Source organism: Carassius carassius, chromosome 38 (genome assembly GCF_963082965.1).
Source record: "Carassius carassius chromosome 38, fCarCar2.1, whole genome shotgun sequence".
NCBI lineage: Eukaryota > Metazoa > Chordata > Actinopteri > Cypriniformes > Cyprinidae > Carassius > Carassius carassius.
In genome coordinates this window covers 5,373,636-5,400,918 of record NC_081792.1, presented here as the reverse complement: position 1 = coordinate 5,400,918, position 27,283 = coordinate 5,373,636, and the positions used below count along the sequence as shown (strand labels likewise).

The 27,283-nt window shown below is 40.6% G+C and overlaps 1 protein-coding gene across 26 annotated transcripts in view; it reads left to right on the top strand.

The window, feature by feature from the left end:
- The window catches only part of LOC132119176 (gastrula zinc finger protein XlCGF46.1-like), a 30,906-nt gene extending 12,912 nt beyond the window's left edge, over positions 1–17,994 (top strand). For 13 of the 26 annotated variants that reach the window (XM_059528960.1, XM_059528981.1, XM_059528979.1 and 10 more), the window contains 7 exons: positions 9,104–9,187; positions 9,833–9,916; positions 10,626–10,709; positions 15,027–15,110; positions 15,452–15,535; positions 16,222–16,340; positions 17,459–17,994. In XM_059528960.1, coding sequence (XP_059384943.1) covers positions 9,104–9,187; positions 9,833–9,916; positions 10,626–10,709; positions 15,027–15,110; positions 15,452–15,535; positions 16,222–16,340; positions 17,459–17,623 — 704 coding nt within the window. In that variant the 3' untranslated portion in view covers positions 17,624–17,994. The remainder of the gene's footprint in view (positions 1–9,103; positions 9,188–9,832; positions 9,917–10,625; positions 10,710–15,026; positions 15,111–15,451; positions 15,536–16,221; positions 16,341–17,458) is intronic. The other 13 variants (XM_059528985.1, XM_059528978.1, XM_059528977.1 and 10 more) reach the window with 6 other exon arrangements.
- The last annotated feature ends 9,289 nt before the right edge of the window (positions 17,995–27,283 follow it).

Sequence of the window (27,283 nt, the reverse complement as noted above, 5' to 3'; positions counted from 1 at the left end):
TGGATCTGGTGGCTATGGTGACCTCGGAATAAGAGAGAAACAGACTAATATTAGCGTAGATGCCATTCTTCTAACGATGTAGGAAGTACATCGGGTGTTATGTGAAGTGTTCCCGCTTCTGGTTGTCCTAATTAATGCAGCCTAAAAACCCTTTAACGGATTTGAGCCAGGTGAGACCCTTGGGCATGGCAATGAACCCCCAGCTACTTCTCAGCCACAGCAAAAATGGCTGGCAACTGCTCCAAGTGTGTGTTCACTACTCACTACTGTGTGTGTGTGTGTGTGTGTGTGCACTTGGATGGGTGAAATGCATAGCAGAAACTCCTAGTATGGGACACCATACTTGGCCTTACGTCATCACTTCATCAAGATGACTGTCAATAAGATCATCCAATGCAACCACTGATCAGCGGTGTAAGTACATAGTACTTTTTTTCAGTGGCTGATGCTTGAGCCATAACCAGAACCCCAATATTAAAAACACTGATCAGCCACAACATAAAAGCCGCCTGCCTACTCTCGTGTAGGTCCCCCTCATGCTGCTAAACAGCTCTGGTGCATCAAGACATTGACTTCATAAGACCTCTGAATGTATCCTGTGCTCTCTGGCACCCTAGACATTAGCAACAGATCCTTTAAGTCCTGCGAGTTTCAAGGATGGATTGGATTGATCCTCCAAGTCCTCCATGGATTGGATTTGTTCGTCCAGCACATCCCATAGATGCTTAATACGATTGAGATATGTGGAATTTGGAGGTCAAAGCAACACCTTGAACTCTTTATCATGTTCTTTAAATTATTCATGAACAATTTTGTGCAGTGTGCATTATTCTGTTGAAAGAGGACACTGCCATCAGCAAACAGCACAGCCATTACAGGCTCTTTGTAGTCTGCAGTAATCTTTAGGTAGGTGGTATGTGTCAAAGTAACATCCACATGAATTCCAGGACTGAAGCTTTCTGACAGAAAACTTCTTCCGTCATCGTGCCTTCTTCCCATAGTGCTGCTTCTCCTGCTGCCATCTCTTCCCCAGGTAATCAAAGCATAGACACTCTATGATCCAGTTCTGTTGCTCATCTGTCGTTTTAGGTGCTTTCTGCAGTTGAAAGCGTGGCCCGTTGACTGATCTGCAGCTATACTGTTCTGAGACCTTTGTATCATAAGCAGCATTACATTTTTCAGCAATTTGAGAGAGAGTAGCTCTGTGTAGTCGGACCAGACAGGCTAGCATTCACTTCCCGCACACATTAGTGAGCCTTGGGTGCCCATGACCCTAACTCCGGTTCACTGGTTGTTCATCCTTGCACCATTTTTGGTAGGTCCTGACCACTGCAAACCAGGCATTTCTTTTAGATTCTCTGAGCCAGTCTTCTCATCATCAGTCATGTCAGAGTTACTCAGATCATTTTGCTTGCCCATTTCTCCAGCTTGCAGCACATAAAATTCAAGAACTGTTCATTTGCTTCCTAATATACCCCACCCCTTGACACGAACCTTTGAAACAGTATATTATATCAATCAACCCTCTGTGGACACTAGGAGTATGCAGCAAAGCCAGTATTTGTATCTGTATCTGTAACAATCACAGAAGTATTCATATCTGTATTCGGATAAAAGCTGAAGTAGGCAGAGCTTGAACCAGAACTTTGTACAGTTATAGTTGCTAGTCCGTTATGGTTTTAGAGCCTTTGTTTTATTTTTCATAGTTATCACTTAACAAATATGTGGTGTTTAACCCTTTAACTGTCACCCCGTCCCGAATACAAGACGCCTACATTTACTTCACTATATTACAATCAAATCTAATCTAATCTTGACAGACTATATATCGTTGGAAAGGTCTAAGACTCCCAAACATATATTTTACCAATGTTTTTTGTTACAAATTATGTAGGAAAAATAAAAGATTAATTTGACAAGAGTGCACCCTCAAAAATCTACTTTATAACAGGAGTTTTGACCTTTGTTTAAGAGCCTTTTTCTCTGTCACATTTTATAAATCATCAGAAATTATATATCAACTTTAAAGGGTTAGTTCATCGAAAAATCTAAATTGTCATTAATAACTTACCCTCATGTTGTTCCAAACCCATCAGAGGGTCACAACGAGTCAGTCTATTGTTCGTTATCTGGCTCGGCTCGGTGTTAATCTTCAGTTCTCTCTTCACAGCAGTTCAGTCAGTGTACTGTTTGAGTAAATGAATTACTCCGGGATATTGGTTTGTTTGAACTCAGGTTCTGAACTGGTTCAAAAAGATCCGGTTACATCGAATGATTCGTTCGTGAACCGGATATCACAAACTGCTTTGTTTTGAACTCTCTCACAACAGACCCGGAAGAGAAGACATTGATGAATAACGTCGTAGTTTTTGCTATTTTTGGACCAAAATGTATTTTCGATGCTTCAAAAAATTCTAACTGACCCTCTGAGGTCACATGGACTACTTTGATGATGTTTTTCATACCTTTCTGGACATGGACAGTAGACCGTACACACAGCTTCAATGGAGGGACTGAGAGCTCTCTGACTAAATCTAAAATATCTTAAACTGTGTTCTGAAGATAAACGGAGGTCTTACGGGTTTGGAACGACATGAAGGGGATTTATAAATGACATAATTTTGATTTTTTTTTGATGAACTAACCCTTTAAAACCCATTTTAAAATCAGATATTGCATTACCATGTAAATGGTACATCAATATCATGTTACAAAATGTTTTCAGTCATGAATTATAAAAACGTAGGTTTGTATCATGCACATTCAAGTCGCATCTTCAAAAACGTGAGTGACAGTTAAAGGAGCATTTCACCCGTGGGAACATTGATCTTCATTGAAAGTGGGTCATATATGTAGTCGAGATCTATTAAAAATTTCGAATTTGGTGCCTTTTTGACCGAGTTATTACAGAAAGTAACTTTAGGGCTCATTTGTATGGAAAACCACAACTCCCACAATGCAACACATTTGCACAGCTCCACAAGCCACTCCCACTTCCAAAGTAACTTATTAACCGGGAATCATTTCGTGATAATAATGCTTGAAGAAATTGTGTACATTTCACGAAATGAATAATAAATAATATTGAAACACTTACTTTACAGTTAGACGTCCATTTGTCCCTGCAGGCTTCGGCTGGCGTTTCCAGTTTACCTTCGGAATTCTGAAATATGTCTCCAGGACGCCTCTGTCCATATGCGGGGCGAAACTAGGATGGTTCACAACGCAAACATCCGTGTCCTTGTCTGCCTCAGACATTTCTTCGAGTAGAAATTGGCATCTTTGAAATTCTTGGCAGCAGACGGACTCTAGCTCTGTGTCCGTAGGCGCACAACGAGAGCACAGGCACCACCAGTCCGCACCAGCTCGAGCACGCCCGGGCTCCTCGGACGCAACAGGCAGGTCTCCGGCCTCGGCTGCAGCCGCCGCCTCCTGTTCCTCCATCAGCCTCAGCTGCTCTGCGCTATATTGTGGCTCGTATAGATAGCCACGAACATCTGTTTCGAGCAACAGACTTTGAAAATCCTCTTCTTCCATATCATGAGTTGTTCCTCCAGCCATTCTCGTAAATCTGACTCCATAAGCGCTTGTTAGCTTAGCTACATAGCTTCCAAACAAGATGGCGGATTTTCATTTTCGTTTCTGTAAGTTTAGGCCCACCCACTGATCTGTAATAGGCCTGTAGGGTGAGTGGGTCCCACCGCCTGGAATAATAAGCTAGTGTCTGTAGTCTCTACACTTTTCAATGAATTTTGACTTCCTGCTTATTATGACGCAAAATTACGATTTTTACGTCATAATAAGCAGGAAGTAAAACACTTAAATCCTTATTTCTCCCATCTCAGGGAAAAATAAAGGAAAAATCCATGACCATTATAATATATGACTGGGTTTCTAACAATACAAAGCTAAATGCAAATGGGTGAAGTGTTCCTTTAAGGGGTTAACTAAATATTTACTTTACACAGTTGCTACTGCATTTTAATATTAGAGGTTTATGTAAATCAACCTGATTTCCTTTGGCTCACTGGTTCCTGCACAGTTGAAAAAAGTAGCTGTTTTCCTTAAGTAATTTTCAGGTCTAGAAAAGTATGGAAAAAAAATTAGAACAGAGTATGGAAAAACATTTGTGCTTCGACTATTTGCCCTATTCAGTGTTCTAAAGTATTAAATTGATTTCTAAAAATAAATTGATCATACAAATAGAGAGCTTTCATGACAAATGCTTAGTAATCATCTGAAAACTACTGAATTAATTCAAGGCACACTTTTTCATTACGAATCATTCATTCATTTAAAATCTTTATGCAGTCTTAAGTCTTTTTTGAACTTCACTAAACAAATGTGCTTGTGCCATGCAAACAAGCAAAAGATAAAGAAGCAAACATGTATGCCTAGTAGAAAATATATCTGTATCTATGCTGATTATTAGGCAACCCAGCTGTTTGATTGATGATCGCGCAGTGCTTATTCAATTCATTCATGTATCATTTCCTAGCCTATAAGGTTTAAATCATTGCCTTTTTAAATATACACAAATAGTACAACATGTATGATGTCTTATTTTAGTTGATATTACTCTTGCCAAGCTCTGATTTCTGAGAGATGCACAGAGAGGCAACATCAATGCTGTGTTTGATATGTGCTTTTTTCATTCGTTTATATTGATTCACTTCACACACTTATTATAGCGTGACTTTAGGAGGTTTGTGTAAAATATTGTGCTGATCCTCTGGCTCACCTATTACCTAGCAAACACCAGACTGTGCTGCAGCCTCAGCTGAATATTTGGGCAGAATTATTTGTTATCCGTTATTCGTTTTTGAATCCATTATCCGTGCCTTACCGAATAAGGTATTATTCCCCCTAATGGACACCTTGGCAATTAAAATGCCATTGGCTAGTAAATTTTAGAGTTCACTTGATATATATATATATATATATATATATATATATATATATATATATATATATACACTCTCACCTAAAGGATTATTAGAAACACCATACTAATACTGTGTTTGACCCCCTTTCACCTTCAGAACTGCCTTAATTCTACGTGGCATTGATTCAACAAGATGCTGAAAGTATTCTTTAGAGATGTTGGCCCATATTGATAGGATAGCATCTTGCAGTTGATGGAGATTTGTGGGATGCACATCCAGGGCACGAAGCTCCCGTTCCACCACATCCCAAAGATGCTCTATTGGGTTGAGATCTGGTGACTGTGGGGGCCATTTTAGTACAGTGAACTCATTGTCATGTTCAAGAAACCAGTTTGAAATGATTCGAGCTTTGTGACATCGTGCATTATCCTGCTGGAAGTAGCCATCAGAGGATGGGTACATGGTGGTCATAAAGGGATGGACATGGTCAGAAACAATGCTCAGGTAGGCCATGGCATTTAAACGATGCCCAATTTGGCACGAAGGGGCCTACAGTGTGCCAAGAAAACATCCCCCACACCATTACACCACCAGCCTGCACAGAGGTAACAAGGCATGATGGATCCATGTAGTCCTTCTGTTTACACCAAATTCTGACTCTACCTTCTGAATGTCTCAACAGAAATCGAGACTCATCAGACCAGGCAACATTTTTCCAGTCTTGCAACTGTCCAATTTTGGTGAGCTCGTGCAAATTGTAGCCTCTTTTTCCTATTTGTAGTAGAGATGAGTGGTACCCGGTGGGGTCTTTTGCTGTTGTAGCCCATCCACCTCAAGGTTGTGCGTGTTGTGGCTTCACAAATGCTTTGCTGCATACTAGGGTTGTGCCGATAGACGATAGTATCGTGTATCGACGATCGTCAGAGATATCGACATAAGCAGAATTCTCTGTCGATAATCAAGACGATATTAGGCTCATTTTCCTATTAATGTATTATATTATAATAATAATAACTATTTTTATTTTTATTAGGCTGCTTATTATAATTCGGCTTTTAAACTGCCCAGCTATTTCACTTAATTTCACTGCCCGCATTTCACACACACACCTCGCACGCGCAGGAGGATTAAAGCATGTAGTCAGTGAAGTTGTAACGCTTTGACTCAGATAATTTTAGTTTAGTTTAGTTTTATTGTCATTGCATATCTCTACACAACGAATTTAAGATGACATCAATCACTCAGTTAGCAGCTAAAAGGATAAAAAGTGACACTATCAACAACAGTCAATAAATAAGTATATATAAACATTTAAAAATACACAGTATAATTCAAGTCCAAATTTAATTAGTCTTCCATGCTTTCAACCTTTCAGCAGCTCATTTATGGCCTTTGGAAAAAAAAACTGTTCGTTAATTCGTTAAATCCATGAAATGAAAGAGATCGAAAACGACGAGTTGGTGTCCCGCACATTTAATGGCTGGTAAACGGCAACGCGCTCTTCTCATACATGACAGATTAACTCTTTCTTGGTGTCACAAATAAAGACAAAATAATTAACAAGGCGGCAGAGCGAATTGATCATCCATAGTGCATGGTTCTCACGTCGTCTTTTTCTTAAAGACTGATCACTTCTAAACAGCCTATATACTGTATGTGCAATATATTAAACGAGCCCTCACTGAGTTTAATGGCACAGTTATGTTAGATGCATCTCATTCCTGTTTCTGTGGCGGTGCATCGAGCTCGTCATGAGGCGCGGTCCGGAGCGCTGTATGACTGATTCATCAGTTCAATTCAACTTTACTACAAATATATCAACTTACCTGTTTTAAATACTTTATATTTAAATGTTCGTTTATGCCCAATATTAGTGTTTAATTGTTGGACTTTAAATGAAATCTGCTATTGATTTCCACCGTTGACTGATTTTGCAGAACATTTAGACTGATAACTTCCCTGCGCAGATGCGGACGTGCGATATGACAATTGCGTCCGACTATGTATGAACTAGCTGTTTTAAATAGTATTTTTATATTCAACGTTAGTTAAATCAGTCAGTATGTTTGAAAGTAATTTTTTTATTATTATTGGTGACTCCATAGGCTCTCTCACACGCACCTGAGCGGTTTAAAACACCAAATAGTTATGCTATGACAAGAACAAAGAGTCTCTCTCTTGCTCCACCCATGCTCGATAATATTGTGTATCGTCGATCTCACGGGCTGACGATATGACGATTTGAAAAATGACCATATCGCCCAACACTACTGCATACCTCGGTTGTAACGAGTGGTTATTTCAGTCAAAGTTGCTCTTCTATCAGCATAAATCAGTTAGCCCATTCTCCTCTGACCTCTAGCATCAACAAGGCATTTTTCGCCCACAGTACTGCCGCATACTGGATGTTTTTCCCTTTTCACACCAGTCTGGCACCAACAACAAAGTTAAAGTTTGACAGAATTTGTCAAGGTTAGCATAAATTAATCAAATCAAATCTCCATATGGACCAGTATCTGTAAATGTTAAGCCGCAAAAGTTGGTTGAAATATGAATCCTGCATGTTCTGCACGTCTCTGTGTGAATGAATGAATGGCAGAGACGTGCGGGTTTGTTTACTACATAGAATGAAGCGTGTGACGGTTGCAGTAATTTCAGTGTCTGCCATCTCAATGAGGATATAAATACATAAGTATAAAGAATGGCATTGGTTTTATTTTTAGTGAATTATTTTTTTATTTTATTTTTTAGCATATTTTTGTGTTTTGCTTTGGTACCGAAATTGGTACCGAGAACCGTGGATTTTCACTGGTATCTTGGTAAATTTTGGTACTGTGACAACACCAGTCGAGGGTTGTAATTGATGGTTGAGCAGTATTGATTGCCTCAGTATTCTGGGAAGTTTTGTGTGCATTGGGAATCATTTCTTTTTCAAATAAAGCCAAGGTAACACTCATTTTACACAGTAAAAATGACATGAATATCACAGTGGGCGAAAACATAAAGTGCAGCATAATTTGAAATCACGTTTAAAGTTTAAAGCATTCAATTGACACGGGTCGAGCGCCACACAGAGAACACATGATCGTGTTGGATAAAAATGATCACAAGATCTCACAGCTGGATTCGACTAAGTTTGCAAGGTTTGTGAAATTAAATATTCATTAGTCATTCAAAGATGTGTAATCACCATGGACTAATGGTAGTTTAAGGGCTTTTACCAGATGCAAATGTTCAGTAAAGCTGAAACAAAATTTGTTCTGACATGACTTTGTTCAAAATTACATCATACCAGTTTGTCTTCGATTGAACTTAAAGTATATCAGGGCATTTAGGGTTATCTATAACAAATGTCCTCCAAAATATTGGTCCATGCAGATGGTGTGTGTGCAACACACAGAGTCTACTAGTTGCTACTGCCCATGTGTTAAAGTTGTCCATCCATGCTCACCTGCGGTTGAATATAGTTTGAAAGCTGCAGGAACACAGTTGTGTGCAATATGGAGCGTAACGCAGAAAAAGAAAAAGCTGCGGCAGAAATCGGTCACGTGTCACACAAACAACCACACTGTGCCTCCATTCCAGAGACGAGATCATTGCACAAAGCCCATTATGTGTGTAAGTCAACACAGCCTACAGTACATGTCTGACCCATTAGAAATCTACACAGAATGCTTAATTTTAAAGCAGTTTCAAACATTGTAAATGATTAGATGGCCCCGGCATTATAAACAGCACTAACAAGAAGCAATAACACTGGTGCCATGCAGCAGCCTTAAAACTATACATCATCAGCGTTTACTTTTTATCATTGTTTTGCGTGGTAACAATTTCATATTAAATCTAAAAGGGGAGTCTGTTAAACTATTGTTTATTAGTTTTTGCAATATCTGTGTTTTTCCAACAATTTTTGTATTTCATTCATGGGGCACAAATGGCACCATTTCCTGAGAATGAGCCTATTGTGAACACGGTTTTCATTTTTGGTTATTATAATTATATTATTTTTAGGTTATTCATCTAAAATTATTTATTTATTTATTGTTTGTTGTAGGGCTGGGTAATATATCTACCGATATGATCATGCGCATCTAGTCAGTAAATCTGGTTCCGTGATTACGCAAGATCGCCCAGACCTAGCTTGTTGTTGTTGTTTTTGTGGCTATATTGAAGCTGATATCCGCAAGTCCATTCTAATACTAGTACTCTGCATTTAGGGGTGAAGCCATTTGCTTGCTCAATGTGTGACATGCGGTTTTTCCAACGCTACCATCTCCAGAGACACAGCATCACCCATACGGGTATGTGTCGTCTCTTTGTACCCCTCTCACACTGCTGGTTTACTTCAGCATGTAAAATAAATGAACATAATGTTCATAATTATGAGCTTTTACCATTAAATGTTTATCTTGTTCAGATTTGTTAAAAAGGTTTTCGGAAGAGGACCAGTGAAGTTTCCCTGAAGTACACTCACAGAGTGTCAGTCATAGTTATTCACTTTATGAAGGAATGACTAATATCCAGATCATAATTTACTGCAGTGGTTCATGTTTGACTCATAGTAGTTGATTCATTGATAGTTGGTTCATGAGCAGGATATATCATCTTTATTATTATTATTATTATTATTATTATTGTTGTTGTTATTTGGAAGACTTTGTGGAGAACAAAAATGTTTATTATAGGCAATATAATCACAGTACAATTACAGTCAGTTAATGAAGATAGAGATTTCTGTATTGGGCAATAATTATGACAATATGCTTTTCCAAAAACTCTTTGTCGGATTGTATATTTTGACTGTGAAGCTCGTGTTAGGAACTAACCATGATCTAGTCATACTAACATGACAGCTTAGGCTATTATCTTTTGATTCCCAATTAAAATCTGTTAGGTTGTATTATTAAGATGATGCGTATGGTTAATATTTTGCTTTGGTCATTTAGGGGTGAAGCCGTATGCTTGTTCCATGTGTGACATGCGTTTTTTCCACCGTTACCATCTTCAGAGACACAGCCTCACTCATACGGGTATGTGTCTTTCTGTCTTACCCCCCTTAGATCATATCTGAGCTCTGTCTTGATGATTTAACAGGAAACTGGAAGTATGCAATTTCAGTGTTAATTAGTTTAGTTCATTACTTTTAGACAGGAAAAATGGAGTGTGCCTACTTATATAAATATAAATTAAATGAATGTGCTCATGGGTTAAAGTGTATACTGTCAGCTATCCTTAATACTACAGATTTATACATATTATTTTTATAAGGAAATTACAATTTTGTCCACTTTCATAAACCATTTTACAGTCAATGCATAAATTCATACCAAAATGATCTTAATAATCTTCGGTCTTAATCAAAAAAAATGAAATAATAATTATTATTCTATAGTACTAGTGCCTAAAGTATCAAGAAAAAAAGAGAAATCACTACCCAAAAGGTAGAAATGCCTAAATCTATAAGCTCATAGTTACATTTTAACCCAAAGTTTTTCGCCAAAACTATTAGCATATTTCTAATGTGGCAGCATTGCATAGTATTTCATGTCTAGTAAATGCTCAGTTTGTGAACTGCTCTTAGCATTTTAGGCATAACTCCCCTTTCTTGACTAATGAGACTGTACTGAAAACTTCCTCCTTTTTTTTACGTTGTTCTGTGAGTTGAGCAGGATCCGTGAGTTCTTGGTTTAAGTTGACAGGTGGCAGTAAGGCTAATACAATACTACTTTGTGCATTTAGGGGTGAAGCCTTATGCTTGCACCATGTGCGACATGCGTTTTTTCCAGCGTTACCATCTACAGAGACACAGCCTCACCCATATGGGTAGGTGAAATCTCTGTATATTTATACATTATTATGAATTGCCTCTCAAAGCAGGGCTCGCAAAATCACTAGCCAGAGGCTATTTTATCTTCAAGTCGAGCTTCCAAAATGCATCACCTCCCTGCCCGACTGGCTGTCTTGAATAGCAATATGAAATTACTTCCTTGATTCACATTGTTCACTTGCTTGTAATGGTGAAACGGATCATAGATCATTCTGGCATATGAAGAGGCAAAAGAGAAATTTTCTTTTTTTACTCGCACACGGAGAGCAGCGTTTCAGACAGCACGCAAGCACAGAATTGATTCCTCTTTTGCGTATCCTTGAGCTTGAATGGGCACATACACACAAAATTATCTCAAAATAACACTCTCGGCAAGTATTCCCGTCAACACAGTAGGTTATGTCTCTCTAACAGTAGAGAAGAAATTGCACATGTATCATTATATTGGATACCTGCATTCATTCTTAAAGGGACAGCAGGCTATAAATAGCTGCTGCTGTCTGTGTCATTAATGTTATAGGGATAGTTCACCCAAAAATGTTGTCATTATTTACTCGCCCTCATGTCTTTCCATGTGTTTCTTTCTTATGTTGAACAAAAAAGATATTTTGAAGAATGCTGGTAATCAGTTGATGATCCCCATTGACTTCCATAGTATTTATTTCACTACTATTGAAGTCTTTAAAATTCTTAAAAATATCTTCTTTTGTGATCAACATTTCATATATATATAATTTTTTTGCTAATCCTAAAAATGATTAAATCTATGACTCCAAATCCGTAATATAATCCGAACCGTGATCCGTTGCACCCCTACTCTCTTGACTTGTTAATTGAAGGAAAAATACAGTCACAGAAGTTTGTGATGATGCTGATTTGTATGCAGTAAAGTTTAGCCCTGGATTTTATTTATTTATTTTAGTTTTTTATTCGAGCTAGTTAAATTCATTTTGGACTACCGAAATCTAAAGAATGTCAGCCTGAAAGGCTCCCAGGGATTTAGAAATTTTGCGAGCCCTAAGAAAGCTCTCTGTATGTTATGGAGAGAGACGCAATCTGTTTAAACTACAACAAACTCGAGTTTGCATTTTTCCTATTCAGCATGCATTAAAAAATATGCTGATGATGATAATGCCACCTCCTTTTTTCCAAAGCAGCATTATTTGTTTTACAGAATATTTGCTCATCTGATTACAGAGGAGGGGGATTATCAACACAACTAAATCTCTGTGGCACACACAAAACTGAAACTTTAAACTGAACAGAGATGACATCACTGAATTCAGTGATGAACTGCCTTTAACTGTCACTTTGCACTATTGTCACACTGTTTTCCTAATTAATGTTGTTCAGTTGCTTTGACACAATGAACTTTGTTTAAAACGCTATATAAATAAAGGGGACTTGACTTGACAAAATATCATGTTAAATTTAAAATGATTATAATGCACACACAATACTTTATCTAATTTCATGATGCTTTGTAATATAGTCCAAATTTTATTTGTAAGTTGTTGTTTTTTTTGGTTAATGCAGATGCATTTTATGGAGCCCCTTTGGTCTCACGTTATCAAAAAAAATTTTTTTATAACTATCTCGTGGCCTCAGGATAAGTAACTCGTGGCCTCAAGATACTAACTCGTGGCCTCAAGATAAGTAACTCGTGGCCTCTAGATAAGTAACTCGTGGCCTCTAGATAAGTAACTCGTGGCCTCTAGATAAGTAACTCGTGGCCTCAAGATAAGTAACTCGTGGCCTCAAGATAAGTAACTCGTGGCCTCAAGATAAGTAACTCGTGGCCTCAAGATAAGTAACTCGTGGCCTCAAGATAAGTAACTCGTGGCCTCAAGATAAGTAACTCGTGGCCTCAAGATAAGTAACTCGTGGCCTCAAGATAAGTAACTCGTGGCCTTAAGATAAGTAACTCGTGGCCTCAAGATAATGAATTGACACATGGACCCTTTGTTATTAAACTGGACCCTGTACTGTAGTTCAATGTAATACTTCACATTCTGTGCAATATTTTCTGTTTTAATATTCAGTGTAATATAGTTTGCTTCAGTTCTGCTTCTATTTATTTACTAGTACTTTTCATCACAATGAATTCAATTCTGTTAATACAGTAATGTAAATCTTGTAGGCTGCATATCCATAGTCCTTTATAATTCCTTTATTCTTCATATTTTATAGCATATATTTATATTTTTACATGTATATATGCTACTTGTTTATTTACCAACTTCTATTATTATTTATATTCCTTTAAATGTATTGATGTGCACATCAACTGTGACAAAATTGTCCCCCGGGTTATCAATATCAATAAAGTATTTCTGATTCTGATTTTAAGTTAGCCTATAGTAGTGTGCAGACTGGTTCATTAATTATTGAAGTGTTTCACATTTTGGAAAAGCATGTCCGTGTAGCCTACGATAAAACGTCAGCAGAGGGCGTTCTAGGCTTAGGTCACGGTACCTCCGTCTGGCTGTACGTATTTATGTGTATTTCCCGGTATTTCCTTGCCAGTACTTGTGACGTCACGTGCAAAGTATGAATTAATAAGATCTTGCCAGGACTTATAGTCAGTTTTAATATACAAAAGTTAGTGTTTTGAGGTGTAAACAATCGTCACCTGCATGCCAGATAGTTGTTGTACGATTGGATGCACACTTGGATGCATTTTGTCAGCGTTTGTTGCCCGCCAGGTATCCATTGTAGTCACGTGACTGCAAAGTATGAATTGCGTGTTTACGTTAATCACAACAACAAAGTTGTCCGGCATCTATGTCATCTGAAGAGATTTACGTTACAAAGATTTACTTATCTTGAGGCCACGAGTTACTTATTTTGAGGCCACGAGTTAGTATCTTGAGGCCACGGGTTACTTATTTTGAGGCCACGAGTTACTTATCTTGAGGCCACGAGTTAGTATCTTGAGGCCACGAGTTACTTATCTTGAGGCCACGAGTTACTTATCTTGAGGCCACGAGTTACTTATCTTGAGGCCACGAGTTACTTATCTTGAGGCCACGAGTTAGTATCTTGAGGCCACGAGTTAGTATCTTGAGGCCACGAGTTAGTATCTTGAGGCCACGAGTTACTTATCTTGAGGCCACGAGTTACTTATCTTGAGGCCACGAGTTAGTATCTTGAGGCCACGAGTTAGTTTCTTGAGGCCACGAGTTACTTATCTTGAGGCCACGAGTTAGTATCTTGAGGCCACGAGTTACTTATCTTGAGGCCACGAGTTAGTATCTTGAGGCCACGAGTTACTTATCTTGAGGCCACGAGTTACTTATCTTGAGGCCACGAGTTAGTATCTTGAGGCCATGAGTTAGTTTCTTGAGGCCACGAGTTACTTATCTTGAAGCCACGAGTTACTTATCTTGAGGCCACGAGTTAGTATCTTGAGGCCACGAGTTACTTATCTTGAGGCCACGAGTTACTTATCTTGAGGCCACGAGTTACTTATCTTGAGGCCACGAGTTACTTATTTTGAGGCCACGAGTTAGTATCTTGAGGCCACGAGTTACTTATCTTGAGGCCACGAGTTACTTATCTTGAGGCCACGAGTTACTTATCTTGAGGCCACGAGTTACTTATCTTGAGGCCACGAGTTACTTATCTTGAGGCCACGAGTTAGTATCTTGAGGCCACGAGTTACTTAGCTTGAGGCCACGAGTAACTTATCTTGAGGCCACGAGTAACTTATCTTGAGGCCACGAGTTACTTATCTTGAGGCCACGAGTTACTTATCTTGAGGCCACGAGTTACTTATCTTGAGGCCACGAGTTACTTATCTTGAGGCCACGAGTTAGTATCTTGAGGCCACGAGTTACTTATCTTGAGGCCACGAGTTAGTATCTTGAGGCCACGAGTTACTTATCTTGAGGCCACGAGTTACTTATCTTGAGGCCACGAGTTAGTATCTTGAGGCCACGAGTTAGTATCTTGAGGCCACGAGTTACTTACCTTGAGGCCACGAGTTACTTATCTTGAGGCCACGAGTTAGTATCTTGAGGCCACGAGTTAGTATCTTGAGGCCACGAGTTAGTATCTTGAGGCCACGAGTTAGTATCTTGAGGCCACGAGTTAGTATCTTGAGGCCACGAGTTACTTATCTTGATGCCACGAGTTACTTACCTTGAGGCCACGAGATAATTAACGAGAGGCCACGAGAGTTAATTTTTATTTTTTTGACAAAGTGGGACCAGAGGGGCTCCGTAGAAGTTAGTATGAGCAGGACTCAAAAGAAAAAAAAGGCTATATTAACAGAAACGCATACATGAACTGTTGGTGCTCTGTGCATTCAGGAGTGAAGCCGTATGCTTGCTCGATGTGTGACATGAGGTTTTTTCAGCGTTACCACCTGCAGAGACACAGCCTCACTCATACGGGTATGTGTCATCTCAAACCCCTGCCTTTTTGTAGTCAGTGTTCGTTTTTCTGCATGCTAAAACACACACACACACATAAAAACATTTTACTTTAACCACTTTTGCTTTGTTGTTTAGGGAAATTATTTCAATTTAAACCATTCAAACACACAAACTGCAGTAGACAAGGAATTTTTGATCTTATAATATGGCAAGAGATGTGATGACTATTTAAGATCAGCATGCAGAAAACAAATACAAAATCAGTAGCATGGTCTACATTTTTAAACAGCGTAGAAATTGTTTGTTGCTTTGAATGTTGTGTAAAGACATTCACTCACTAAAATTGACTCTACATTTAGGGGTGAAGCCGTATGCTTGCTCGATGTGCGACATGCGGTTTTTCCAACGTTACCACTTGGAAAGACACAGCCTCACTCATACTGGTATGTGTCCGCTCACTGTACCCCCGATTTGTACCCAGTATTCTTGATTGGATTTAAAGTTTGGATATGTTTTGTAGTTAAGATATTTACGGAGGGAAAAAAAAACAATGCGATAAGTGACTTAATAGCCAAAATAAGTGTAAGAACTGTTACTTTTGAAATATGTGTTAGCTATATCCTGCGTGATATAATATTTGTATCAAAGTCAAGACCTATAAAAATGTTTCTCCCCTTTAATTTTCTGCTCATTGGCACAAATTTCGCAAGATTCACGTCACACTTGCGTGTAGTATCAGGTTTCACAATATCTGTGTATGTGCTCCTGCCTCATGTTTCTAAAGGGGTGTGTTTTTGTGTTTATTAAGTTTATTTGCAAGTATTGAAGCATAATCGAGTCTCAAACTAGGTTTCTGATTTTACAAACCAAAACCCCAGTGTGTCACTTTACAGCCAAGCAGTTTTTTTTATTCCATATTAAACTCTACAAACTCGAGTTTGTATGGTGTCAAATACTTTATTACTAAGCATGCATATACGCTCTCATGTGGGAACCCATATGACAATCAGTCTTGATCTTAGCATGTCCATAAACAGTGTTTCCGACTCTTTGTAGATGTAGTATGTTTTGGCATGCTGTGAGAAGGAAGAGGTGGGGTGCTTTAATAAAGACCGTTTTTCTCTGTTAGGAGAGAAGCCGTTTGCTTGTGACATGTGTGACATGCGCTTCATTCAGAGGTACCATCTGGAGAGACACAAGCGTGTTCACAGTGGTGAAAAGCCTTACCAGTGTGAGCGCTGCCAACAGGTAAGAACACGTTTTATAACACTGCGGTTTTAAGGTATGGGGCAACACCCATGATCATTCATTCATTAGCCCCGTTCACACCGCAAGAAACTTTCAGCAACAAAGAGATCAGCATTTTCAATGAGAGCAGCCGACCTCCAGTGAACGAAACCATCGGTGACACAATGTTGGGCGTGTTCATTTGAGAAAGTTGAAATATTCAACTTAATGTGATTAGGCGTTGAATGAAGTCAGTGGAGCACAGGTCATCTTTGTCATGTCAAATGCTGTAGTGAAATGCTAGGAAGATGGAGAAGCTAATCCTATTAGACAGAGGTTTTAACATGAAATCAAGTCTGCTCACTGCAAAAATATCGCCAGATGTTCATCAGGCTTTCTCTTTTGTAATAAAAAAAAAGAGTCCTCTCATGCCTGAAGTACTGTTAGAAGCAGACGTATTGTAGCTGCAGGAAACACCTATAAGCGACCAAGTTTGCTTAAACTGGTGAGCCAAAGCAACAGAGTTGCTAGTAGTGTGAACATTGCTTTTGTCCTTACAGCTGTCTGGAATTGGTTTTATTACCAGATTGGGAAATAATGCATTACATTGAAATACAAAGGTTAAATGTCAACTGCTTAATGATACTGCTTGGTAGGTGTCTGAACAAGTTCAGTTGGTTTGCCCTTAAACACTTGTGAACCTTACATTCTGTCACCATTTACTCACACACATGTTGTTCTGAACCACAAGACTTGGGCCATTCTTTGAAACAAAAAGAGTGATATTTTTATTCAAACCTGCGTGGTTTCTGTCCCTCCATTTAAAGTCTAAGTAACCAAAACTTAAAGTGACGTGAGGATGAGGAAATTAATAAGAACTTTAGAGAACCTTAAGAATTGTATTATTATTATTATTATTATTATTATTATTTTGATCTTCTAAATAAGAACCTCATTTCAACCCAACAAACATTGTAGCCATGTGCAAATGGAACACACTTATAAAGGAATAAATATATAGTTTGTAATTTGGGATTTTCATTAAATAAACACAAGGAAAAAGAATCACTGAGGTGAAGTCAAAAGTGTAAATGGTTTAGTTGAACACTTCCACTAACTTCTCTGTTTTCCACCTTAAGAGCTTCTCGCGGACAGACCGACTGTTGAGACACCGGCGACTGTGTCAGGGTCGTGGAGTGGCTAAAGTGGAGGCCCAGCCGTGCTCTTTCACCCAGGATCCTCCCGCAGCCCCTCCTTCCACATGGAGTCCTCTCCATCCCGCCCCGGGACGCCTCGCTGTCTGACACCGTCCTCTTTAGACGACAGCACACCCAGACCTCTCTCAGATCCACTGGCACCGTGGCTCCACCTGCTGACAGAGAGATATGCTACAGACAGGAAGAGCGGAAATCCTCCTCTCTTGTTTCTTTGTTCAGAAACGAACAAGGTTGTTTGAACATTGAGGGTTGTTTTATACTTTTTGGTAATATATTGTGGTGTACTTTTAAGAGGTGAGGAACAAAAAAACACACCTAACATGAGAATTTCATGTTACTAACCAAAACAAAAAACATAAAAAAGGTACAACCCATCATCTATTGACTGACATACATTGATACTTACTATATGTAAGATGTAACAGCATTGTGTGATGTATAGGCCTGCTGTAAAGTGCTAAGGGACTACCATCCAGACATCTGTTTGTTACACTGCACCAATATGTAATCATATGGACATGCACAGTGTGGTTCTAGACATTAATTCATTAAGCATTCACAGGCTTATTCTCAATGATAAATGTTTGATCTAATATCGTAACTATGTATGAATTTGAAAGATGTGTATATTGCTCTGTGTAACAGCTGGTTTGTTCTCTGGTGGAAATGAAGCCGCCAGTTGAGTTCTGCTCACTGGAAGAGTCCCTTACTCTGCCTTCACTCACTTAATGACTGGTCAAATCTCACAAGAGCTGTCAAGGCCATGTTCTGCCCGTCACTGGTCCTCACAATCAGAAATTGTGCATCAAGAAAATGAGGTCTATTTTATGCCATTAAGTTTTTCATTGTTACATTATTTTTATGAACCTTTAGCCAATTTCACTGATGTTCTTAATACCATACAAAATTGTGTTTTTGGATGTACATTAAAATAATATATTTAATTTTGTTTTACTGGCTTTATTTGGGCAATGGGAATTCTTTTGGTTGAATTACGTAATGAGAACCAAAGGAGTAAAATGTGATAAAATAGTTTTAGGCTTCATTTTCTGTATGCTAAATGTGTTTTTCTTTTCTGATTTTGGAGTGATATATGGCTGAGATATGTTTTTGTGAGATTTATTCAAGTATTGGCTCCACTGTTAATGCATCTACGTGGTAAATGACACAATGAAAATGTCCAAAAGCCCCACAATTTCATGTACAGATTCATATGTGCAACATATAATAAGATCTTGTGGCTTTAGGATGGTCAAGGTTGTTTTTTTTTTTTTTTTTTTGCACAATAATAATTATATACATTTTATTTTATTGAAACGTTGACATGAGAACAGATAGTCTGCCTGTTTTCTCTCCAAAGTCATTTTTAACATTATATTGCATTATATTGTTCTATCACAGCTGTGTTAAAATCTCTATTGATATAGTTTTGTTGTAAGACTTTGTTGTTTTAAAGTGGAGGTTTCCAGTGTGATATAGCAGTGTTGGCTCATGCATAGGTTTGCTTTCATGTGAATCTGCATATGCAATGCCTTCAGGACACTAACGGATGACAAGGGCAGAGGTCTGATGTTATTGTGTCATCAAATGATATTGTCTTTTTCAGTTTATTAACTTCTCATTCTATCTTTAACATGATATCTACTGTTTGACGAGAGTATCGTCTGTATTTTTTAAGTGCTGTTGGACAGTTAGGGATTTAATTGGGCATTTCCTTGCATCAGAATGCTTTCTGGTGTTAGTATCTGGCAACTACAAAGAGAGTATATCTTTAGAGGGATGTCTGCTGTTTATTGACAAAGGATTGCTGCATTTCAATGTAATGACAATGTAATATTTTTCTTTGTAATGTTACATGTTTATATACTGTAACTGAATTGGTTTAAACTTTTAGTTCTATAGCAACAAGCTTTGTGTATTTTAAGTACCTTTCTATGCTAATATAATTCTAAAACACTGGAGAGAAATGTGTGGAATGATCATCTATATACACATACAGTTGAATTTGCATTGCGTGTATACACACACACACACACATTCTTGGTTTGTAATTATTAATCAAAACATCTCTCCGAAGTGTTGGGAACATTATTGCAGTTTGCACACTTGGATATACGAATTAAAAAGAAAGTAGCAATGGAAGATTGAAATGATTTTAGGTATTTACCCGGACAGACCGAGATCATCAGTAGTAGTTAACAAAGCATCACTTTTTTCGTGCATGATGTTGCAGTCACTGATGTAACAACTTCACTGAATTCCTTCTCTTCAGATGAAGGTGTTTTCCAAAAAAAAAAAAATACTTATGATAGTAAATGCAACACAAATTGTTAATTCTTCAGACTCTTCAGTCACATTTATTGTTTTTTTGTGAGGAGACGAGAGATGTTTCCTTTATGCATAAATAAAATACTAAATAAAATGTATACACAAGTATTCATTTTTAATTCAGGATTGTTTTTTTTTTTGCATAAATAACATTTGAATTAAATTTAAATCCAAAAAAAGGTAAAGCATTTTTCTCAGAATTGAGTATTGTACCGTTTTTCCTACAGTTTATTTTTTAACAGGGTAGGCATCACAATTAAGGGATTTAACTTATTTAGGTTTTACAAAATATAAAAAATATATGTGAGCTTTGCAAATAATGATAATAGTAATAATAATAAATGTTGCAATCAACTATTATTGGGGTCCAATCAACAATGACTCAAGGATGATCAGGTGATTCAGCTGAAGTGTATCTTTTTAAATGTAATGTGGTTCTCTTACGAGAGTTCTCTCGTACTGCGTCTTAGCTAAGACGCTACGGGAAAAGTCTCTTTTCACGAAATACTGAAGCAAAAAATTATCCTTAATTTTGAATTTTTGTAAAGCGCATTTGCAGCAGTACACAGCCATAGGCGAGACGGCTCGCTCGCTCATTGGCTGCTCTGCGGCAAATGCACAGCCTATCGAGCGCAGGGTGATGCAATATCAGACCAATAAGGGCTTCGCGCCCTTCATGCCACTTCCCGCCGAAACGGGTGTGGCCCAACCCTATAAAAGGAGCTCGAAAAGGCTGACTCACCTGATTTTTCATCTCTTCAGCGAAGCTCACGCATCGCTGGATCACGAAGGAAGCAAGCGCTGTCTGATAGGCATCTCAGCGGGTCGAGCCACTTCTGAAGCTGCTGGCCTTCGCCGCCTTCCACTGCCATTCCTGCTGCGCTCTCCGGCGCCTATATCCTTTTATATATCCTTGTGTGTGTTCGCCCTGCGACGCACACTCGTAAAAGAGCTGCGTCTTTTTAAAGATGCCCTCGTGCGGCTCATGCAGAGCCCCGCTCAGCGAAGGAGACCCTCACGTCATCTGTGTCTCCTGCCTGGGTGAGGACCATGCAGCGCTCGCGCTCGCTGACGGCGGCTGCCCTCACTACGAGCTAATGCCGATGGTGACTCTGAGGACTCGCCTGCCGTTCTTCTCCAAGCCTGCATCCTCTGCTGGATGTCGGACGAAGGCGACGTTGCCATCGAAAGCCTGCCGCATGACGTCATCGCTGCTCGCACGGATCTTCTCTGCTGCTGGGCAGGCTGCGTCTGCGCTACACACCATGGCCACGCTGCAGATTTTCCAGGGCGATCTCCTCCGCAAGCTGGATGAGATGGGACCTGAAGCGATCTGTCTCGCGGATCTGAGGAGTGCTTCGGATCTCTCCCTCCGCGCTACTAAGTCCGCTGCACAGGCCATGGGACGGGTTATGGCTTCCGCTACGGTGGCTGAGAGGCATTTGTGGCTAACGCTTTTCGACATCGCAGAGTCTGAGCGCGCTGCGTTCCTCGATGCGCCGCTGACTCCTGCTGGCCTCTTCGGATCGTCTGTCAACGAGTTTGTCGAGAGATTCGTCGAGGACCAGAAAGCGTCACTAGGCGTTCAAGCACTTCCTGCCAAAGCGCTCCGGTTCTGCAGCGAGCCGCGCTAGACCGGCCCCACAAAGCTCTCAGTCACGCCCACCGCCTCCAGCTGCGTCATCGCGACAGCGTCAGCAACGCAGCTCGGGACCCCGTTCTCGCTCTTCCAGCCGTTGCCCCACGCCGCGGGAGCCGCGGCAGAGGATTACGGTGAAGCCGGAAGCCCCGAAGTCATCCTAGCACTGCTAGGAAAGCGCCGGTGTACGAGTTCCGCTGCACCCGAGCTCTCACCCAAGCGCGCCGCTGTTGCAGTTCCAAGAATTGTGACTGTCTCAGCATCTTCTGCAACGCGCAAGCCTGCACGAGTGCCCGCTTGCCTGCACACAAAAGCCGTTATCACGGCTACCCAGATTTTTCCTTAAAAGAGTGTTATTTCTGGTGTTCCGGCCACGGCCGATGGTGCTATAAATGTAGTGATGATGCCCACTCCTCAGTGCCCATCTCCACATGTAAGCACAGCCCTGCACACAGGGCTCGCGCCTATAAGATCGACTCAATCGGTTAAGCGCCGGGACGGGGTCGAGGAGGAGCGATCTGCCCGCTGTGAAATGCCATAGGCGTAACGCCCATGGTGCAGCGCACCTAAGCGCCGCCGTTGCCCAGTCAACAGAGCGCGCTTCGCATCCAGCCCTTAGCCATTCATGCAGATGCATGGTCAGCGCTTCCAGGGGTTTCGGATTGGGTGCTAGGCATAATAAAAAGAGGCTACTCGCTACAGTTTTTTCGACGCCCTCCGCGCTTTTTAGCGCACGTCGAAACTACGGTCAAAACAGAAGTAGCACACATACTTCGGGCCGAAATATCAAAACTGTTGAGCAAAGGGGCTGTAGAGCCTGTGTCTCGAGCTCAAAGCGAGGGGGGGCTGTACAGCAGATACTTTCTAGTGCCCTAGAAAGACGGGGGTCTCAGGCCCATACTGGATGTAAGACAGCTGAACAAGGCATTGGTGAAACGCAGTTTCAGAATGCTTACGACCAGGAAGCTCCTCGCGCATATTCGCAGAGGAGACTGGTTCATGTCAATAGATCTGAAGGACGCGTATTTTCAAATACAGATCGTCAAATACGTCTCCCTCCTTCCGCAGGTGATAGAACGGGTGAGAGAAACGAGATGTTCAATACTGCTTGTAGCACCTTTTTGGAAGAACCATCCATGGTTCCCAGATTTGATGCAGTTAGCAGACATCGCCCCGTGGCCAGTGCCGTTGAGGAGGGACCTCCTCTCGCAGGCCAGGGGCTCGATTTGGCACCCTCAACCGGAGTTGTGGTCCCTCCATGTGTGGGCGCTCAACGGTTACCCGCTGATCTCTCAGTGGGAGTGCTAAATACCATCACTCAGGCTAGAGCTCCGTCAACACGACGGCTATATGCCTCGAAGTGGTCAGTGTTCTCCAGCTGGTGCACAGCTCGGGGATGTTCACCCCTTAGTTGTGAGGTGACGGAGGTTTTCTCCTTCCTACAGGAGCTGTTGGATAAGGGCAGAGCCCCATCCACACTCAACGTTTATGTGGCGGCCATCACAGCGTTTTCTGAAACAGCGCTCGGTCAGTCAATAGGAAGGAACGATTTGGTCATCCGCTTCCTTAGAGGAGCTAGGAGGCTGAATCCTCCCAGACCTCCGTCAGTCCCTATATGGGACCTCGCGGTGGTTTTGGAGGCCATGAAGGGTCCCCCTTTTGAGCCTATCCAATCGATTAGCCTCCAGCATCTGTCGTTCAAGACAGTATTCTTGTTGGCTCTCTCTTTACTGAAGCGTGTGGGTGACCTGCACGCGCTCTCGGTGAGCCAGTCGTGCTTGGAGTTTGGGCCTAATGACTCAAGGGTCATACTCAAACCTAGGCACGGTTATGTGCCAAAGTCCCTCAACATGCCGTTTCGGGCTCAGGTTATTGCCCTGTCTGCCCTGTCGGTGTCAGGAGAGGATGGAGACTCGAGTCTTCTTTGCCCTGTTAGGGTTTTAAGAGCTTATGTGTCTCGCTCCGCTGTCTTTCGACAGACTGAGCAGCTCTTTGTCTCGTTCAGTGGACGTTCCAAGGGAATGGCTGTTTCGAGACAGACTCTATCCAGATGGATAGTTGACGCCATAGCTTTAGCTTACGCTTCCAGGGGTCTTCAGTGCCCACTGGGCGTCAGAGCACACTCCACAAGGGGCGTCGCCTCATCGTGGGCGTGGTCTACTGGGATCTCCTTGCAGGATATATGTATGGCGGCAGGTTGGGCCTCGCCGTCTACATTTATCAGGTTCTATAACCTGGAGGTTCCCGACTTGCAAGCAAGGCTGCTGTCGGTATAACCGAATCAGGGCCCTGATGGGAATTCTGAGTTCGTGAGCGTTATGCGCTGCCGACTGTTATATGGGCAGTATTGCGTAAGACCCGCATTGCCACATTGGTCAGGCCTTGCCTCGACTGTGTGATGTTGTATTGCCGCATCTACGGGTGCTGCTAGATATGGGACGGAAGGTTCCCCCCCCTCTCCTGTCCTGGACTCTCTGTGAGTCCCTCAGGTGACTGTGCACTGTAAATCCTGGTAGTTGCTTCAGGTTATTGGTGTGTGATCCCTGTGCGCAGTACGAGAGAACTCTCGTAAGAGAACGTACTCGGTTACTAACGTAACCTCGGTTCTCTCTAGAAAAGGGAACAAGTACTGCGTTCTCTGCCGTGCGTACGATTCACTCTGGTTCGCTTCGGCGATGAAATAAATCAGGTGAGTCAGCCTTTTCGAGCTCCTTTTATAGGGTTGGGCCACACCCGTTTTGGCGGGAAGTGGCATGAAGCGCGAAGCGATATTGCATCAGCCTGCGCTCGATAGGCTGTGCACTTGCCGCAGAGCAGCCAATGAGCGAGCGAGCCGTCTCGCCTATGGCTGTGTACTGCTGCAAATGCGCTTTACAAAAATTCAAAATTAAGGATCATTTTTTGCTTCAGTATTTCGTGAAAAGAGACTTTTCCCGTAGCGTCTTAGCTAAGACGCAGTACTCGTTCCCTCTTCTAGAGAGAACCGAGGTTACGTTAGTAACCGAGTACGTTTTTACAGCAAAGTCCATCTCGGCTCTTCAATTAAAGTTAAGGCTGATGAACAATTTGCAGCAGCATATAGCTGCAACTGACTTCCAAAGGAAATGTACTCCCACTTACTGTTAGACTGAAACAATAATAATAATAATAATAAAGATTTACATGAATTACATATCAGGACTCCATGGGTGAATTTCAAATGACAGTTCAAAATTCTGAAGTATTTATCTTAGATCGCTGTTTTATATTTATTTATTTCTATATTAAATATGTGTGGCCTTCTAAAATTTAAAACTGTTATTTTTGTGTGAACTATTGTTTAGTAGAAACTACAAATAAACACTTTAATAAATATATTATCTGCTCAAACAGATTTTGTTTTTGTACATTGATAAAATATAAAACTGATTTCTGGTACACAAAAACAAACAAATGTTGAACTGAAATGCAAACATACTACACCGAACAAATTTCATATTACCGAAGACAACATGTCAGAACATATCTGTCTGTATGATGACTTAGTTTGTGTTAGTAGGCATACATGTCAGGTTTTCTAGGTGGACTAAAAAGCAGAAAGAGGCTTAATATGTGCTTTATTAATAAGCCAAATTCAAAAACTGTCAGTGAGGCACCAAGCTCAACCAGGGGCTGGTAAAAGGCGAGGAATAACAGGCAAAGGTCAAGGACAAAGCTGCTGTTAAAGGGTTAGTTAACCCAAAAACCCAGAGGCATCGTAGGTGTATATGACTTTCTTCTTTTAGACGAATCCAGTCGAAGTTGTCTAAAAAACTATCTTTGATCTGTCAAGCTCTATCATTGCAGTCAGCTGGTGTTGCATTGCTTCAGTTCCAAAGAAGTTAAATAAAAAGTGCCCATCCTTTAAAAAAAAGTGTCTCAGATGGCTCCGGGAATAATCAAAACAGAACCCACAGGGGAAAAAACCTATATAAACATAAATGTTTCAATATAGGTTTTGATATAGGTTTTTAATATATGTGACATATATAAAATTGGCCGTTTTCCTATATTATATGTACATATATATATATGTACATATATGCACACATATATTTACACATATATGTACATATATGTACACATATATACACATATATGTACACATATATATGTGCATACATATACCTATATAGGTACATATATGCACGTATATATGCACCTATATGTTCACCTATAATAGTAAAATTAAAATCCATAGCTGCTAGGCAACATAAATAAAAGTCCAAAATGTAGAAATGTACATTATGTATTTACAAGAACAATCAAATAGTACAAGAACAAAAATAAGACAAAAAACTAAACAGAAAAAAAAAATTATCTTTAATATTCTTTGAAGGTCTGTCATGACGCGCATCCTCCTCCTCCTCCTCTTCCTTCCTGCACTATACAATGACGTTTGATAGGGTGTCCGAGATTTTTTTTTGTTCCTTTTTTTTCGGAGCACAAATTTTTAGTGGATAGGCATTTTCGTCCACACGGATCTGGCGTTTTGGAAGAGTGAAACGTCTCCGGTTACTGTCATAACCTCGGTTCCCTGAGAGACGGGAACGAGACATGGCGTTAATGTCTTCGGGACTCCAAGGCGTTAACGCCATGTCGAGAGACCGTTCTCGAGAGGGTACGCCGCCTTTGCGTTTTGTCTTGATGGCGAATCCGTACATTTTCTGAAAATATAATGTCATCAGCCCACGTCTCGCCCCTAGTCAAACACCACTACATCACGTAACAGCAACAAAAACATGAACAAACACTGAACAATTTTATTTTTTATTAACTCGTATTAATAAATGTATTGTTCCATGTTCGTTTGTGTACCACGCGCAAGGTTCATCCATAGACAGTAAAATAAATGGACACAGCAACCCCATTGGAACTCAATTGAGACAAGTGAAGCCCAGTTTTACATTACATTTATTCATTTTAGCTGACGCTTTTATCCAAAGCGACTTACAATTGCTATATATGTCAGAGGTCGCACGCCTCTGGAGCAACTAGGGGTTAAGTGTCTTGCTCAGGGACACACTGGCGGTTCACAGTGGATTCGAACCCGGGTCTCCCACACCACAGGCATGCGTCTTATCCACTGCGCTAACACCACCCCTGGTTATGACGCAATCGTTAGACTATTTTTACAAAAACTGTTTCTACGGGGCCATAATGTAACATAGAAGATAATGGAGCCCTACATTGTTGTGTATCTTTAGAAATAAATAATGGACAAATGGAGTCTTTAAACGCCTCAGATGTAAAATTATTCGCTGTCAAAGTGACGCCAAAATGAATGGGAGTCAATGGGATGCTAACGCAAGTGAAGTTCTGCTACAAGATGGCGGCACGCGGCCGACTTCAACTTCCGGTCGACTTCCTTCCCGCCTGGGTTCATCAGCAAATCCATGTCTTCTTCTCTGTTTTAAGTGTATCTCTGTGGCAGAATTACAGCGCCACATGCTGGTCTGGCATGTATACTACATCGGTTTCGTGTGGACGCGGATATTTCTTGAGACGAGGGAAAAAAGATCAGGGGTCCGTCTCCGTGTGGACAGGGCCGAAGAAGTAACGGGTACTTACGGTTATGGATAGAAATGTAGCGGAGCGGAGTAAAGAGTACAATATTTGCCTCTCAAATGTACTTGAGTAAAGTCATGAGTACTCCCCAAAAATGATACTCGAGTAAAGTACAGTTCCCTTAAAATTGTACTTAAGTACTGTACTCAAGTAAATGTACTCCGTTACTGTCCGTGATACATGTGATACCAATT